This window comes from Rhinolophus sinicus, linkage group LG05 (genome assembly GCF_036562045.2).
Source record: "Rhinolophus sinicus isolate RSC01 linkage group LG05, ASM3656204v1, whole genome shotgun sequence".
Classification (NCBI taxonomy): Eukaryota; Metazoa; Chordata; class Mammalia; order Chiroptera; family Rhinolophidae; genus Rhinolophus; species Rhinolophus sinicus.
Window position 1 is genome coordinate 132,733,561 of NC_133755.1, and position 19,607 is coordinate 132,753,167.

The window sequence follows — 19,607 nt, forward strand, 5'->3', positions numbered from 1 at the left end:
TCTTTCTTGGAATCAATTAAGTTAACCTTTACAGCAATTTGTATAGAGGTTTAAGCATTCTAGAGCCTGCAGGAAAAGTGTCGACTTAAAGTAGCCAATAATGTCAGGATAACCTTAAGACAACTTGGCTGAGGTTCTTCGATATGCAATTAGCATCACTTCCATATGTACTTGGCAAATTTGGGGCTAAGGGTAGAAGAACAATGGGGTGAAAATGGATAACACGAATGTTACTCTCATAATTCTTCTCCCAAAATGAATAATTAGTCAAAGAAGACCCTAGATCTAGTGACAGATAATAAGCTCTCCTTGCATAAGAACCTCTGGCCATTCTGATTTCTTATAAACCCTCTTCACTACATCAGGATAGCCAATCTCAGGGGAATTATCAGCTACCTTTCCCCATTATCAGCTTGGTTGCAAGCAAAAGACATTTTAAATATTATTAATATCTATTGATTTAGATATGTTTTCCTATTCAACTCACAATTGGTTTCTAACTTAAACAACAACAATTTTAATTTTGAATTGCTTATCATATCTGAGGGTTGGGAGAAAATTTCAACCAAGTTACTCACATACTCAAAACATATTGGAAAGTGCTGTTCTGGGGGAGGTAGGGAATGCAAAAGTGGTATTGTCTCTGCCTTGTGCCAGGTCATTTTTTAATTCAGCTTTCAAAGTCATTGTTTTATAAAGATAAAATGGTTCATTTCTATAGTGATGGGCTAAATTTGCTGAATCTATATTTGGATATTTCCCTATGATTGGAAATGTTCTCCCTTTTGCTTGGATTCTGTCCACTGCTAAGAATCTAAAATTGTATAATCTTCTGTTCCAAATTACTACATCATCAAAAATTGTTTTCTTTCTATAAAGGTACCTCAGATATATAAAATTATTTTTATTTCAAGAACTCCAGAAAATAGTAATCATTTATAGTCTTATTATTCATAGATATATTCTATTAATATTTTTGTGTGTATCCTTTCTGACATATTTCTGTATATACATATTTATTTTATATTTATATATCTATCGGTAAATTTGTAAATGTAACTAAGAAGGAATAGCTAAGTTTTATTGAGATAGCCCTGTTGTTCTAAGAATTTTATTTTCTCGTTTAACTTCCACAACATACCTATGAATTTGGTATTTGGTACTACCCAATAAAATAACATTTTTTTTTTTCCAATGGGACAACTGAAATATAAAGAATTTAAGTGATTTGTCTAAGGCCACTCAATGTAAATGCTAAACCAGGCTATGAATCTAAGCAGGTTGACTCCAAGTTTCTTATTTTTAACCAATACACAATATTGCCTCTTAAAAAAATGCTTACCTGCTATTTTTGACCTGCTATTTTATTAGGATTATATCCTGAATGTTTTTTCATGTCAAATGTATATCTTCCTAAGCACTGTAATGATTGCATACTATTCCATTTGTGGTTTACAATACTATATAGAACCAACCCTCAGGTGATGTATATTACATGTTTTCTAGTTTATTTCATCATGAAAAATGATACTTCTATGAACACGTTTGAACATGTGTAATTTCTAGTATAATTTGCCTAATTCTTCAATAGTTATGTAGTTTGCCTTTTCAATTATTAAAATTTGTTCTGCAGAATGACTTGCTCAAAGACCATTCCTTGAATCTGCAGGTTAATAAAATTATATTAGTGCAAGGAATATTCATTGAGCACCTACTGTGTGACAGACACTGTCAGCTAAGAGTTGTGGATTCAACATGGTGCAAATGCACAAGAGTTTAAAAGCTAGTTATTCTCATTAGATAATGAATTTAGAAGCATTTTTTTTAAAGCTTTGCTTAATGATAGATCCACAGTTAACTTCTCAGGAAATGTTAGGAGTAGTACCACTTTTAATCAGGAGATGTTTAGGGGTAGTACTGGTTTTAAATGAATAATTTATTGTGTGTGTGTGTGTGTGTGTGTGTGTGTGTGTGTGTGTGTGTGTTAACTCAGTCACTGTCCATCTTGAACACACAAACCTCCATAATGTACAGCTGGGTCTCTTCATTTGAACATAAGTCATACTCCTTTAGTCTGTGTTTACAGAAAGTCAGTGTAAACATTTTGGGCAGTGACCTTTTGCTTTGTTTGATAGTGTCAGGCCACTATATTTCTCTCCTCTACTTTGTCTCTGGATTAAGTAGCTGGTTGTTTTAAGTTTTTTTATATGTTGCTTTTGTTTGAGTCTTTGTGAGTATACATCAGTTTTGTATGTATACATAGATTTGTGTACATTATTTCTGGATTATGCCACTACTGACTTAGTCACACTATATGCAATTAAAATATCCACAATGCTCTTTGAGTTAAATGTTTGGAAAGGGTTACTAGCTTTAATATTGTGTAGAAATATTTACATTTTCTTTGACAAACAACTTTCTTCAATATTTTCTTTCTACACCTGCCTTGGATTCTTTCAGTTTTTAAATTCTCAGGAAATAATATCCATTATTGAATGCTAAAACTAGTTATGAAGAATAAACACTTTTATATAATTAGCCTTATAGATATAGTTTATTCCACAGACATTCCTAATTATAAAAATAACACAACATTTTGTAATTTCCAAAGGACTTTAGCAGGTAAGTGATGCTTTCTGGATTACTGTGAAGAGAAACACAGAGGAAGACACAGAATGAACCCACTTGATTCTCTTAGTTTCCTGTGAAAAGGAAAATAAATTATGGCCATCTCATCAATTTCTACAATGTTTTATGTTATGCTGATGTAAAGTATGATTTTAATTTAATTCAACTTACTTTTGGGTTAATACTTGCAACACTCTCATATTCCCTCCCTTATTAATAGTTTATTCTTTTAACACTTATTAATTGTACTATATGCTGGACACCAAGTTAAGTCTAACAAGTCAAAGATGAGTAAGTTATCTACCCTGCCCTCAAAGAGTTTTCAGAGGAACTGCATCTGGTCATAGAAGGTTTTACTACTTGATTCTGTTAGAAAGACTAGAAGCGAAGAATGAAAATGGTATTGCAAGTGGGATGCTTGAAATCTATCTGAGGGATAGATTTGTGGAGAGGTGGGCTTCACCAAGGAGATGTGAGGTGTTATTAATGGTAACATGAATGCTAACTTTTTTTGCAATCTCAAAATGCATTATGTCTATTAATACTATAGTTTAAAAAAGGGGAAACAAAAATATTTTAAATTTTTAAAAGTCTTGCCCAAAATTTTCTAAGTAAGCATTTCCTTTCTTTATTCCCCTTGCCCCCCCCCTCATTTAAAGCAAAACAATATAAGAATTTCTCTTTTTAAGGAACTGCAAAATAAATATGTATGGGGTAATGAATGAAAGAACTTTTTAAAAATTATAGTCCATATAAATAATGTGAATTATTTTGTATGTAATATCAAATTACATATTTATGTTGCTTTCTGGATTGCACTATTACTGTTAAATCGATTTCTGATTTTTTTTAAATATTAATTTTCCAGGCATCCTTTTTATTACTATTTCTGGATTTAAACTTAAGAAAGTTTGTTTTAATACCTCTAGTTTAGCCTCATATGATCTAAATGCTCTTTGCAAACTCAAAACGTATTTGCATTTATATTTTTGTTGATTGGAGTCAGTCATATTTTGATACATGGTTTGTCAAACCAACATATTTTTTGCAAATGGTTATTAGGTTGTTAAGGAGTGTGCCATATTTGCAAGAGATTGGCATTTAACCATATCTTAAATTCTGACTGAATCAGCGATGCCCCCAATATGCTGTGCAGTTCTTAAGCCGTCTTATAATCATGGAAGTTTGCTGACTCTTAGTCTTCAGGATCATTTTGCCCATTTCCTTCATTTTGCAGAAGAGAAAACAGAAGTCTGGATAGTGAAAGGGGCTTTCTTATTAAGTCACTTTCTGCCTTTTATTTAGCTGACCTGTTGTTTTAAAAATCAGTATAATTGAAGTGTGTTCCCTTGGCTCTCAAATACTTGGTGTTACTTATACAGTTTATATGGTGGTTATTCATATGGCTGCCTTCTCTGCTACCTCAGTTTGATCTCTTCTATCTATATCTTGATATTATTCAAGCAGCTGCCTTCTCAATCAGTATGCATTTCTTCTAGGTTTTAAATTGCTAACATTTAAATAGCCATTTGCCAATTTACCTCGCAGTATGTAGTACATCTACTTTCAAATTAATATTATCTGAATGTGTAAGTCCAAGGTCTTCCCTATGATTTTATGGGTCCATTTCCAGGAAGAAAAATCAACACCTATTTTCCATTCGCTAGTGAAAAACATGTTGGAAACAGCAGGAGGTTTATAAAGTTCAAAGCTTATTTATTTTTAAAATAAGAAAGCATATTTACATGCCTGAGCATAACCAATCTTTGTGGAAGGGGACAATGATATCATTTTCTGCAACTTGATTTCAGTTTATGTACTGCCTTCTAACTCAAATTCTTTATTCTGCACTGTAATCAGCAGCTTTCTTTTTCCAAAGGCTGAGAACAAGTTTGAGTTTAATTGAATATGGTAGATAGAGGAGGGGGTATGCCAGAGTAGCTTCCATGCCTTCTATAGCTGAAGAACTGCAAGAGGGCTAAAAGTACAAAAAGTTCCAGGATATTCCATAGATCAACTTCTCATTTGTCACATGTTTGTGGTTTTTAGTTTACTTAAAATATTGACAAAGGTGCTAATCTGTATGCTTGGATGAACTTAACTTAGTAACATTATAATGAAAAACATTATCATTTCTAGAAATATGCCTCAAAATACTGGAAGTAGTTCTTTCATTAAATTAGAAATACCTATTTCTTCATGGCTCGAGGGAATCAGAAGCAAGTGGGAAGAGTGGTAGGTATCTCTGTGTGTGAAATAAGATGGGTTACAGCTCCTGTCCTTGGAAAATTCATACCTTACCCTATGTGCTTTCCACACAGTTCCCTTGTTGGAAGATGTGACCTTATTCATTTTTCATGGTGTGTCAGTCATTAAGGTCCACATGTACATGTGTTTTTCTTCTTGCATATACAGGTAACTAGGATAGCATCCACCAGCTTCACACAAAATCAATTTCAGAGTGTTATAGACATGTTTCATATGGACACAAAACTTAAGAATCTATTTTAAGAAATTGAAAGTATTTATCATTCAGAACTAAGAGAGGTACTCTGAAAACAACCAGAAGTTGAGGATAAAGAGTGGCACTATTACCCAGCAGGAAGCAGTACAGCATAGTGATTAAAAGGTGAGGCCTGAATTGAGGTCTCCTGTGTCCCAATCAAGCTTTCACCATTTACTATGTAACTGACCTTAGGCAAGGTGCTCAGGATGCTGGACTTGCTCCAAGGTCTTGCTAAAGCAGAACACCATAGACCCAGTAAAGCAAGTTATTGGGCCTAAGAATGAAACTATCTTGTGAGACTATGGAATCTAAAGAGGGGAAAGCAATTCTTAAACTCAACGATATGGACAACTTAAATATCAGAGTTGTATTCAGCATTAAAATATAAAACATTATAAAAATGGGAAATATATTGAAGACAGAAAATATGATGTAACTGTACGTCTTGATAACTTTCTATTAATGTATGTGAAATGTGTATCTAGATGCCTAATATAGAGTATGCTCTCAATCAATGTTGAGTGTTAGAAGCTTTCATCCTTGAGAGTGAGCTCAGGTTTGAACACGTTTCTTACTGATTTAACTTTCTTAAGCTTCAGATTGCAGGGATATGCATGAAAATATTTGAACGTAATCTGGGACTTACGGAATGTAAAGCAGAGACATAATTTAGTCAGATGGAGTTTGGGGCCCTGGGAGGAATGTCTTCCCAGAGAAGGTGATGGTGCCAAAGACTGACAGTGCATTAGGGAAGAGAAAATGTTGCAAATGTATGCATGTGTTCATGCGTGTGTCTCTGTGTATGTATCAGTGTGTATGTGTATGGAGGGACTTGGTTCCTGGGCTGGGGAACATCATCTGGAAGCATTGGAGGCATGTGACTCTGGTTCATTCAGAGAAAGGTAGGTGGTATAATATGGCTGCAGCACTAGGGAAGTGGGAGTGGTAAGAAAGGAGCCTGGAAAGGGAGGCAGAAGATCGATGATGCAGAACCCTATGAACAACAGCAGCTTAAACATCAGCCAGTTTTTGAAAGATTTTAAGACACTAAATGACAAGATCAAAGTTACATTTTAGAAATATTACTCTGGTTGCAGTATGGAGAAACTACTGAAGAACGCCAAATTGAGATCATTAGCTAGTGACAGTTTTTAAGTTATTAGTTTTTAATGGAAACAACTTGACCAAAAATCAGTCACATAATTTTGAGATCCATTATAACAAAGTTTAATGAGAAAGAAAGATATATCATTAGCTATTTTAACAATAGAAAGAGACTCCAGTGGGGATATCCTATCCATGGGGTTATGATCTGAAGCTTTGTCTTTAACTCTCTTGCTCATCATTTTAATCTCTGACTTTGACATAAAAACAAAACTGAATATGATCTAAAGACAAAAGAAACATTTTATATATCATTGTAGTATTAGTAATTTGCGTTGATACATTAGATATTGAATGAATTAATATTAGTAATGAGTTGATAATACGATCAGAATCCAAATAGTCTTAATTAGAAAATTGGATTGACTCTAAATAGATGACATTAATCAGGGACACACGTAAAAGATGAAAAAAAAAAAATAGAACATTAGAAATGTAAACTTTTTAAACAATAAACTTAAGATGAACCAGTAGTCTGATATTGTATTCTAAAACAATTTAATATTTATATTATGTATACTTCATTAATTTAGGGAACTGGCAGCCCCATTATAATTTCCTTTGCTTGGACACACTTAGAATATGATTTAAAAATAGACCCATATTGAGCTGTGAGTATATTGGACAATGTTCAGAGGAAAAATAACTAGAAAAATGAAAGGATCAGAATAGTCATGTGACAAAAAAAATCAAAAGACTTTAACCTGGATAAAAGAAAACACAGTAGGAAGATGGTATCTGTTTTCAAATTCAGCATGATGATTATATGAAAGTTGGATTTAAATATAGTCTAATCTGAACAAATGGATAGAAGCTTCAGGAAAGTAAATGATTGATTAACATGAGGGAGAACTTTGTGCTAGAGCTTTCCTAGAGAAGTAACAGACTACTTCAGATTGCAGCAAATTTGCCATTTCTGGAGACCCATATGTAGTAGTAGAAGCAATCTGAGTATTCAAAGAATGGGTAGACCCCATGATTTTTTGATTGTGTCAATCCTTAGACTGTTCTATTCTCATACATTCATATATATATATATATATAACTTATATATATGTAACATATATATGTATGTATATATATACATACATATATATGTATAAGTTTCTGGTGTGCAAAACAACAAAATGATTAGACGTTTATACCCTTCACAGAGATAACCTCCCCCACCAAAGTCTACTACCCTATATTCCCTATGCTGTACTTCAAATTCTGTGACTATGTATAATTATAGTTGACATTCAATATTATTCTACTTTGGCTCCTCTATTCTTTACACTTACAATAATGGTACAATTTTAGTACATAGTAAGCATTCTTATAAATACTTGCAGATTAATTTAATGGCCTTTTTTGAGACATCCATTCAAAACAAGCAGTAATAAAAAATGATTACACAGAAGAGTTTCATTTCTTCCTGTCCTTCTTCTATCCCTCATCACAACTTTTATTATATTTTAAAATCTACAGAAAAGTTAAAATGATACTCACCACCTTAATTAGAAATTGTTAGCATTTTTCTATTTTCATTTTTATGACACTTCACACCTAAACCATTCATCATGGATCTCCTAAGAACAAGGATATTTTCTTACATAATCATTATATCATTAGTTTGCCTAAGGAGGAAAAAGAAACAAATGATTCCCTAATATCATTTAATATACAGGACATTTTTTAAAAATGGCCTTTCACATTTATAAAGAAACGTGATTTTTATCCTTTGGATAAGGATTTACATAAAATTAAAATGAGGATGTTTTTTTTACATTTATTTAGGTAGAAATAAGGTTATTATAACAGTTAATTGAAAGAAACACAACATATCTTCTGAGAGAATAACAGATGACGTATCATTCATAACATCAATTTCTTTATTAAAATAAATGTCTATAAAACAATGATTGTACCGACTTTAAGATAGGACCTATTTGAATCTCCTCAGAAGTTAAATGTGACATTGGTTGGCACTTCCAACATGGGTTTATGAGTCATACAATTAAAAGTAGTTAAAGTTGGTTTAAAAGAGGAAAGACTTGGATAGGCTTCAGCAGTTGACAAATATAAATCTTTTATTTCAAGTCTTGAGTAATGTTGTTTTGTAAGTCAGAGACTTGATGGGGAAAGTTTCAGTGCCGGGATATCTCTGTAAACAAGGAATTCCTTGCCATTTTTTTCCTTTCTATCTACAAAACAAAGTGAGCAACTAGGCTTATGGGGGAAAAAAAAAGGCTGTTCTTGTGTTTCCCTGCTTTGTTTAGAAAGCCTATTAGAGACTGATGAGAACTATTAACTTTACTATAAGCTTGGAGAAAGAACTACAGGCATTTTATTGTTTGATATAAAAGTTATGTAAGCTATGACAGGTTCTTCCTGAATTAAAGCAAACAAACTAAACAATTTAAAGCAAACAAAAATAAAGCTATGGGAATAATTATCTTAGATGACATTTTTAATTTAAAAAAGCCAGAGGTAAGTATAAAAAAGCAGTGAAATTTTGTTTGTATCCTATAGAGAATAGGGAGATTCTTGAAAATGTGAAATTGGGTGAATCTTGGTACTAGTCTCAGGAAAGCACATAGTTATAAATTACTAAAATGCTGCTTTAGGATTATATAGTTCTATGTTTTTTTTAATACTCTAGAACATATTTTACCCACCAAACATGATTTGTGAACTCCTTAAGGTACAAATTCGCTTCATGTACCACATGCTTATGAAATGCTACATGAAATTCTAACATTTCATAATAAAAATGAGTTTAAAAGTAAACACATTTTATAGGAGGTACATAGCACGATGTGAATAAATCTCAAGCTGTATAAAGAGAAAATCCCTGTTCAAAATCATGTTAACAATTAATCTTTTGTAGATTTATGAACAGGTAGAAAAATGCTTTGTCTTTCAATATTTTATGAGCAGCTTTTAAAACCATGTTATCCTCTATCTACTCTCCTTTTTTACTGCTACTCTTTAATGTTCTAGCTTCATTTTAAAACATCTCTTATTCCTTTGTTTAAAAATATTGTAAGATTAAAACTGGTTTATTGTTAACTGTTTAAAATTTACAAATAAGCAAACAAGAGGACATTGAAATTAATCAAATGCCTGTCATCTAAAGTGAGCGACATAATATTTTTATGCCTAAGTGCTTATTGTAATTATAAAGCATTTTTGTCATCAAATACCTTCTACAGAGTAATTTAAAAATGGCTATACACATAGTATTTTATTAATTATATGTACCATAATTTATGTAAATAACCCCCTACCATAGGTATTTAGAACTTTTCTAATCATATTGTTCTTATGAGGAAAGTGAACACCCTTGTAGCAAAATCACCCAAATTTTCCTCATAGTTAACATCCTATAAGTAGAATTAGTGGATTCAAGTGTATGATATTTTAAGAGCTTGATAGATTTTTCAAAAAGGTCCTCAAGAATGTTTGTATCAATTTTTTAAATTGTGCTTTTTTCACACCTTAACAAATTTAATCTGTAGAAATTCTATCTTATTGGTTTAATATTTTTCCTATTTTTGAACATTTTTTTGTCTTTTGGTTATTTGCACAAATTATTTGTAGATTAGTTATGTATTTTCTTTGTCAATTTTTCCATTGGAGTGCATATTTTTATCAGTAAATATTATTTATATATTGGAGGTATCAAACCTTTTCTTTTAAAATATTTATATTTAGTTAATGTACTTTCACATTTTTTTGTCTTCCTTTAATCATGTCTATGTGTTTGATTTAATTTGAATATTCAAGTTACATTCAGAATATTGCCCTTATACTTTTCTGCTTGTATAATCAAACTTGGAAAAGCCTTAGCCCTTTTATGCAATTGTTTTTTAAAGTACAATTTTATTAAAAGATAATCATATATGCCAAAGTACACAAATCACAGAGTTCTAATAATATATATCCAAGCCCCTAGATCACCAGCACCTCAGAAGCATATCATGTACCTTCCCTGCTACTACTCACACCCCTACTATTCTCTTATTCTTGATTAGATTTGGTAAGGGTTTATCTATTTTAATAATCTTTCAAATAACAAATTTGGCTTTGTTATTTTTCTGTTTCTATCAAATATTTGTTCTCTATTTCCATATTTTCTGCTAGAGTCTTTATTTCTTTTAATTTCTTTGGATTTGATTTTGTTTTTTTTCTAGATATTTGAGATCGAGTCTTAGGTCATTGATGCTAAGTCTGAAATTTCCTCTAAGTGTGAGCCTGCAAGGTTTCAGTGCCAAATTTTTAGTTTTATCCAGTTCCCAAAGTTTTATAATTCCCATCTTGATTTCTGCCTTGACCCATGGATTAATTAGGCATGCATTCTTTAATTTCTAAATTTGAAGATTTTCAAGTTGTCTTTTTGTTATTGATGTCTAGCTTATATCACTGTGTTCAGAGAACATAGTCTGAATAATTCAATCCTTTTAAGTGTGTTGAAGTTTGTTATGATAGGATCTTATGATCAATTTCGGTAAATATACACTTGAAAAGAAAAAAAGTTATTTTGACATGTTGAGGTACTGTGTTTCATCTATGTTAAATAGGTCAAATATATTAAATGCACAATTTACATCTTTTAAATCTTAACTGATACTTTTGTCTACTTATTCTACCAGCTACTGAAAGTAGTGTGTTTGTTTCCCACTGTAATCTATTTATCCTCCTAGTTCTATAAATGTCTTGGCATTTTTTTTTACTGGATTATGTGATTCTGAATTACGATATCTTCCTGATGTATTGACCCCTTTCTCATTATGAATTATACTCTTTATTTCTATTATTTTGTTGTCTTCAAGTCTACTTTAATATGAGATTAGGTTTACCGGCTTTTGTTTGGTTAATGTGGTTTTAGGACAAAGATTTGCCTTCTTTTTCTTTGTTTTTTGCTATTTCTCTTGTGAGTAGCTTAGAATTTTGTGACTTTTTAGCTTATTTGATAATCTTAAACTTTAAAATATGAATTTGTTCCATTTATCTTTAACCACTGATGTTTTTTTTAATATATACCATTTTTTACTTTTCTTGTCATTTTGGACAATGATATTTTAATATGTCACTTTTTCAATTTTGAATTTTGATCATATGCTATTTCATGATTAGTTTACTGTTTATCCTAGACATTAATATGCATTCTTGAAGTATTACAGTTCAAAATAATAATCTTTGCCTTTTGCCCTATACTGCTAGAACATTAATATCCCTTAATTCAATTGCTTAATTTCTTGACTTTCGCATTGTTGTTACCATGCACTTTAATTCTACATACATTATAAACTTCAGAAGATGTTATTATTCTTGCTCTTTTAGCCAACATTTATTGATATTCACCCACGTGTTTATCCTTTCTCTTATATTTCATATATTGAAGCAATGCAGTAGTTACCTCTGGGATCATTTTTCTTCTGCTTAAAAAAATCCATTTATTTAGTATTTGTTCTACTAGAGGTGTGTTGGTGGTAAATTCTCTCAATTTTCTTATTTTCATTGTTGTGGTCAAATACCATTGGGAAAAGTTATTTATATACAATTAAATAAAAATGATCGATCTGTACATAGTTACATAAATAAGTTTTATTTCAAATTGCATTTATTAAATCTAGAGAATAATGTTAAGAGAGAGGTTAATGGGACTTCTTTGCTTTTTTACTGTTAAATATAATATCTACTGTTAATATGTGACTTATATTAGTAAAGTGTCATTTTTACTCTATTATTTGTTTTCTGAAAATCATTTTTAAGTCAAGAATAATTTGTGAGATATATCAAGAGTATGTAATATGTAATATGATAATTGCACTTTTATTCTTTGATCAATTAACACGTTGGATGTTATTAAAACCTTCCCAATTTTTAAATAGAATTACAAACTCTCTCTCTCTTTTTTTCCACATAAGTTTAAGGTACCCACCTAACTGTTTCTTGAAAGTAATTCTTGACTAGGTAGTTTTTTGTTTTTTTTAACCTAACCTGCTCATACCTTCTGTGCATACATCAGGGGTAGTGATCTCTCATTTCTTGAGTTAATGTGGTTGGGAGGTGTTATAGAAGATATTGTTCCTGGAAAGCTTATATTATCTGGATGTTTTTATTTTTATATACAAAACTTTTTAAACTCTGACTTTTGATTAATAAAAAAAATCATTCATGTTATTTAATTAAGGTAGAATATGAGTTTCCTAAGTGATTACAAAGATTTCTTTAAATATTCAAACCAGTGATAAATATGTAAACTTGGAGTTGGATTTGAATTATTTATTTTGAAGTGAGGTAAAGAATAGGAAAGTTTTAATTCACTGTCATCAAATATTGACCATTTCAGTATCCTTATTTTGTATTTGTACCACATGGAAACTTTAATTTGAACTGAGAAAAATAGAAAATTCAGTGTTTTATTTTATCTTGCCATTAAGAAACAACTTCAGGTTTGGATTTCTATAATTGATTCTTTATTCTTAATTAACTTTAAAAAATACTTTCTAATTGCTCAATTATTTTTCTGTTCCATGTATAAGACCTTGCATTTCCACTTACACATTATTATCAAGGTCATCATATGTAACATTTTAGGAAGCTTTGTATATTTTGCCTGAAACTTTGAAGAAAACTACTTGTTTGTAGTGGAATAGGCAAGGGCTTTGTAGTCATCCACAAACAGGTTTTAATGCTGGCTCTATCACTTGATAGTTTTATATGATCTTAGACCAAAGGGTTCTTTCCTGTAAAATAATACTGCTTGAGATTGTTTTGAAGACTCAGTGAAATCTTAAGCACTTATTGAGTGCTTACTCTATGGCAGCCACTGTTTTAAGGGCTTATTATGAGATGACATTTAATCTTCATAACAACTCTATGCAGTAGCCTCTATTATCATTCCTTTTTTTTAGAGAAGAAGAAACTCAGACTGAAGGTTTAAGCAACTGCCAAGTGTACATGATGGCAAGAGGCAGAGCCAGGATGTAAACCCAGTTTATCTCTGTAATCCATGATCGTACCACTATTCTCTTCCACATATACAAGACTTCTAATTTGGTTCTTGACACCCTTTAGGCATGTCAATACTTATTATACTTTGCTTAGCACAAGTCTCAAAGATTTTAAATATATTCAGAGTACTATTCACAGTAAGTGGATTAATCTGGTAACTACACCAGCAATTTAGTTGAAAGAATAAGAGAAGTATTTCAAACTAATATGGTTTATTTTGTATTTATACCACATAGAAACTTTAATTTGAACTCAGGAAAACAGAAAATTTAGTTTTTTATTTTATTTTGCCATTAAGAAACAACTTCAGGTTTGGATTTCTATGATTGATTCTTTATTCCAAATTAAATTAAAGAAGGACTTTCCAAATGCTCAATTGTTTTTCAAAATTGCTCAAATGACAACTTTTCCAATTTTTTTCTGAATATAAATTTGCCTGATCACTGTAGTATCTTCCTGAGTCCTCATTCCTCATCTTTGTTACCAAATTATGACTTCTTACTAATTTATAATAGGCTGATAGTATAGTCATCTGACTTTCATGTGTCAAAGACTTTTGATGAGGTATGAATTGCAAGCTGTGGAAATGGCTTATTTAAGGAAGTTTAATTTGTGAATGACTGTGTTGAGAGTACATGGTGTGAAATTTGAAAGAGAGAAATATAAATTCCTTTTATAAAGTACTAGTTTCCCCAGGACAGAGTTTGTATCAGGTACTCTCCCTTTCATTGCATTCACCAAAGTAACAATAGGGAAGCAATTACATTGGAGGAAGAAGTCTCAGTTAGGTTAACTGAAGACAGAGAGATGATATTAAGAAGAAAAAAGTCTAGGACAGAACTGAGAGAACTGGACTGAGAAATAGCTGAGAAGATGACAAATAGAAACGCCATATTTTTCAGTTATTGTCTATATTTTATGGCTATAATTATATATACAGTGTTATTCACTGATTAAGGAATTTGCACTGTTTGGGAGAGTTATCTTTTACAAATGTCAAGTAACTTCTGAAAAAACTTTTAGAGTAAAACAAATAGGGAAATGCCACTTTGTTCTCTTTTCTTGCAAGTAAGATGCAGGAATTTGCAAATGAATCAGTATTTTGGCCTTCTAACACAGTAAGTGCTATAAAATTGTTCTAAAGAGTTCTGATTTCTGAATAAATGGAGACAAGCTAATACAGTTGTCCCAATGCCTAACTTTATATGTAGCTTTATATTAGTATAGAGAATTAATTTTTCTGGAATAGTGTATAAAATTTCTAGGGATAATATTCAGTCCTTAAGGCAAGATCTATATATATGCCCAGCTCTAAAAGAAGCAGTTACTAAAGATAAAAGGCAAAATCATGTTTAAATCATGTTAAATCTGGGTAGCAATACCAAGATAATTTTGCCAGTGCATATTTCTCTAAAAGGGCACATATCAAATATTCATGTTCATAGAAAAGGTAAGCACAAATCCATGTACTTAAATTACACACACACACACAAAGACATACACACATACATAAAAATGTAGAAAACTTCCAACATTTTCTCTGTCTTGTAAGAACTGTGATTATTCTTTCTTTTTGCCAGGTGGTATTTTTGAATATGTGGAATCTGGCCCAATGGGAGCTGAGGAACTTGCGTTCAGATTTGCTGTGAACACTATCAACAGAAACAGAACCTTGTTGCCCAATACCACCCTAACCTATGACACCCAGAAGATAAACCTCTATGACAGTTTTGAAGCATCCAAGAAAGGTAATTGATAGATACTTAACATTATGTTTTCTGGAATTAAAATATCCAGGTATTCTTAAGAGATTTCTTAATTCTAAATTAATAGGCCATTAGGAATATTCTCATGAAAGGTTTCTTTTCAAAGTGCACAGAAATGTTATCAGGGAAGGTAAAGTAACATGATTACCTACTGCAAAAAAAATTTGCTTGTGATAAGACATGCAATTAGATCTGTGATAGTGAAATTGTTTTTCTTCCCTACCAACCCTTCTGTTAATAAATTATTCCTATTTGCAAAAACCCACCTACAATAAAATATGTATTAGGGATTTTACTAAGTTGTTCAATCCATTCTTACAATTTATTTGCATTATCTGTCAATTCCACTATATTATTATTGCGGTCCAAATTTACCAACTACCTTGGAAGTTCTGTGGTTCCAAGTCAACCTGATCTTAAAACTTTATTGGAAAAATTTGAACAACTTTAAGTTTATGTATACTCCATGCACATTTTTTAACTACTTGATGTTTCTTCTTATAACTGGATAATGGTGGATAATGATATAAAAATTGGATTCTATGAAGAAATACTTATCATATTTAGCTATATCATTTATTATGTTGTAAACTGTGTTTTAAATAAGAATAATAAAATAATTTTGTGAACTATGAATTTAACATTTATATATGAATGAGAAACTATTATCAAGGCATTATTTTAACCAGTCTTAGTAGTAAATGCGTTTTGAGAGATGTTTCCAGACTTTGCCTAAGTAGGTGATTTTTTTTTTTTGCATAGAGTTAGCATTCATGTAACAAGAATAAAAGGATAATAGAGATTTCCCCAAAGGAATGGGCTTACAAAGCATTTGTTCTAAATTCCTGTTTTCAAAACAATGTTTCCTTTTCTGTAATGCTAATGTTGTTTTATATGCTACTTTACATTGATGGAAAGGTACATAATTATTTATAATTCTAACTTGGAGCAGATTTCTTGTAAACTGATTAATATTAATGGCAGCTGATAAGGTACACTATTTCTTGAAATGGAAGAATCCTTCTTTTCCCAAGCTAACTAGTGTTTATAAAAGCCTATATTCTGCCTGCCCTTTGAATTCATATCTTTATGAATACAAATAAGTTTCCATATATAAGAACCGTGTCAGGGTGATGAAAGGTTTTAAAGGCTGAAAAAAGGGTAAAGGTTATTGTGAAATACTGCATTTGTCATCATAATTGCAAAATAAGTCATTAACTGCAAGACAAGTGCATTTGATTAGTGACATAGTTCATGATTATTTCCATTAGAAAGAAGAAGCTCAATTGAAATCATTTAGACCAAAGAATATGGAATATGAGTGCAGTGTAAATAAAATATTGATAGATTTCTTTCTTTTGATATTTTAAATTAAATTTATTGGGATAACAATGGTTAGTAAAATTACATAGGTTTCAAGTGTACAATTCTAGAATACATCATCTATATATCACATTGTGTACTAACCACCCAGAGTCAGTTCTCCTTCTATCACTATGTATTTGACCCCCTTTATCCTCTTCCACTACTCCCCTCCCCCCTTACCCTCTGTTAAGCACTAAACTATTGTCTGTGTCTATGATTTTTTGTTTTTTTGTTTGTCTTGTTCCTCTGTTAAGATTATTATGGTAATCGAAATAAGTGAGACAGAAAAAGTCAAGAACCATATGACTTCATTCATATGTGGGTTATAAAACTGAAAGCAACAAAGGAACAAGACCAACAGATTTCTTAATGGTGACTTCAAAGGAACAACATTAAAAAAAAAAAATTACTCACTTTCTAGGCCCAAACTACTTCAGTACATCTTATAGAAATTCAAGTTCTGTCACGGTATATCAATTTTCACCTGAATACCTTCTAGTTTGTTTATGTCTCTCTTGATTATTACAATTATTGTTGACATGAATAAAATTTTCCCAGGAATAAATATAAATTTAGAAAAAAAATAGACCAATATAAAAGTGATAGTACCAAAAGTAAAATAAATAAAGTTAATTAAATGCTTATTTTATGACTTTGATGTTCTTTCTGTTTAATGAGGTTAATCCACATGAGCTCATCCTTTTTGAGCCATACCAAGTTTTGTATGGGTGGTGGCATGCAAAGCTTGACTTCTGTCACCAGATATATGCAAATACTTAGCTATGTGCTGCCATAGTTTATTGGAGTGCAAGGGAGGACAAAAGGGCTTCTGATTAAGAAATTGAAATTGTAAGGAATGACCAGTAAACTTGGAAAGGAACACTATTCCCCCAACTCCCTGATATGAACTATTCTTCCAAAATGATCATCGCCCCCCTTAAATTCTGGAGTATCCCTCCTCTTTCTCCTGACCTCTCACCTTCCCTTGACATTATTTGTCAAAATATCTGAACATTGAGCTGCAGATGTCTGGGTGAATTAATTCCCTTCTAACAAATTGAAAATGTTCAGCGTTAGACAAAATATAAAACAGATGTTACATTAAAAAAAAAAAAGATCTTTAGGATGTTACCTTTGGGTTTACAGTATATGTGGTAATGTTGGCACTCTGGCATCATTATTGACAGACTTCTGTCTCCTCTTCAGCCTGTGATCAGCTGTCTCTTGGGGTGGCTGCCATCTTCGGGCCTTCACACAGCTCTTCAGCAAATGCTGTTCAGTCCATCTGCAATGCTCTGGGGGTTCCCCACATACAGACCCGCTGGAAGCACCAGGTGTCAGACAACAAAGATTCCTTCTATGTCAGTCTCTACCCAGACTTCTCTTCACTCAGCCGTGCCATTTTGGACTTGGTGCAGTTCTTCAAGTGGAAAACTGTCACAGTTGTATATGATGACAGCACTGGTAAGAAAAATCAGTAGCCTTTGGGGTTATGTTTTAAATATAAATAATTTTATGAAACATACTTGAGATTCTTACTGTAGTCTTGTTTTGTTTTTTAAATTGAGAGATGGAAAGACATTTGGAATCAAACATCAACACTAATTCCACACATCAACACAAAAAAACAGCTAAATCATGCACTTTTTCTCTGTATTTTTTTTCCTTTAATTAAAGTTTATTGGGGTGACAATTTTAGTAAAGTTACATAGGTTTGAAGTGTACAATTCCGTAATATGTCACCTGTATATCACATTGTGTATTCACCACCCAGACCATCACCATATATTTGATCCTTTTTACCATCATCTAACACCCCTCTCCCCTTTACCCTCTGGTAACCACTAAACTATTGCCTGTGTCTATGAGTTTTTGTTTCTTCATTTGCTTGTCTTGTTCCTTTGTTGTTTTCAGTTTTATATCCCACATATCAGTGAAATCATATGGTTCTTTACTTTTTGTCTGACTTATTTCTCTTAGCATAATAATCTCAAGATCCATCCATGTTATTGCAAATGGCACTATTTCATCTTTTCTTATGGCAGAATAATATTCCATTGTGTATATATATACCACATCTTCTTTATCCATTCATCTATCAAAGGACACTATGGTAGTTTCTATGTCTTGGCCACATCGGAGCACATATATCTTTACAGATAAATGTTTTTAGATTTTTTTTTGTAGATACCCAGGAGAGGTCTCTGTATTTTTAAAAGAAGCACTTTTTTTTTCCTATGAAGGATCAGTTAATGGAAACTATAATATTGGATTAAGGATAGAGATAGTGTAAACTATAATATTGAAATATTTATTCAAAGAATTTTTCTGCTAAGTTCAGGATAGTTTCTCAACTTAAAGCTTCATGATTTGCTGTCAGTGAAACTTACCAAGAAATTCAGAATTTTGCCATAACATTTTCTTTAGTTGTTTAGGTGCAAAGAATGTTTATGGAAAGTAATACCTTTATCTGTATGAACATTAAAGTTTGAAAAAGTTTTTTTGCACATTTCCAACAAAATAATATCCATTGAAATACTTAGTTTTTGGAATTTTTATGTACAGACACAGATTAGAGACTTGGAAAATAGAACTTATTAAGTGGTGTTTATTTTGGCATATTCAATGAATTTTTGCTGGCAAGAGCTTGTCTGTGCTTTTTTGTTTTAATATATGTTATTTTTATGTATGAATGTTTATTTTGAGGTACCAGTTAAAAGCAAATCTCATAGATAAATATAACAAAGTAAATAGTAGAAATAAAGTATTAATTTTTCTTACAGTTATATTGTTGAAGGAAGTACATACTCTTTTAGTTATTATATAATGATAAGGAGTTTTACATTAAGATACTTATCAGTGGTCTAAATAGTGCTCTTTAAATTAGAATTTAAAAATATTTTATTCTAAGACATTTTACTATACCTTGATGTTTACATCAACACTGAAATTTATTTTGATTTAAATTCTCCCAAAGTATGCCAAGAAAACACTTTGTTCATTCATTATTTAGAACTATGTGTAGAAATCAGTCCATTTGACAATAAATTTGACCATCTGCAAATTGACAGATAGAAATTCTCCCAAGAGAACAGGGAACAGAGAACAGGGAGTTACAGGACTGGGAAAATAATGAAAATAATTTTTTAAAACTTTTCATTCATAAGAAATAG

General features: G+C 31.4%; 1 protein-coding gene across 6 annotated transcripts in view; it reads left to right on the top strand.

Annotated features, from left to right (window-relative positions):
• GRIK2 (glutamate ionotropic receptor kainate type subunit 2) overlaps positions 1 to 19,607 on the top strand; it is a 590,198-nt gene that overhangs the window by 203,452 nt on the left and 367,139 nt on the right. For all 6 annotated transcript variants that reach the window (XM_074333341.1, XM_074333342.1, XM_074333338.1 and 3 more), the window contains exons 3-4: positions 14,884 to 15,051; positions 17,641 to 17,898. In XM_074333341.1, coding sequence (XP_074189442.1) covers positions 14,884 to 15,051; positions 17,641 to 17,898 — 426 coding nt within the window. The remainder of the gene's footprint in view (positions 1 to 14,883; positions 15,052 to 17,640; positions 17,899 to 19,607) is intronic.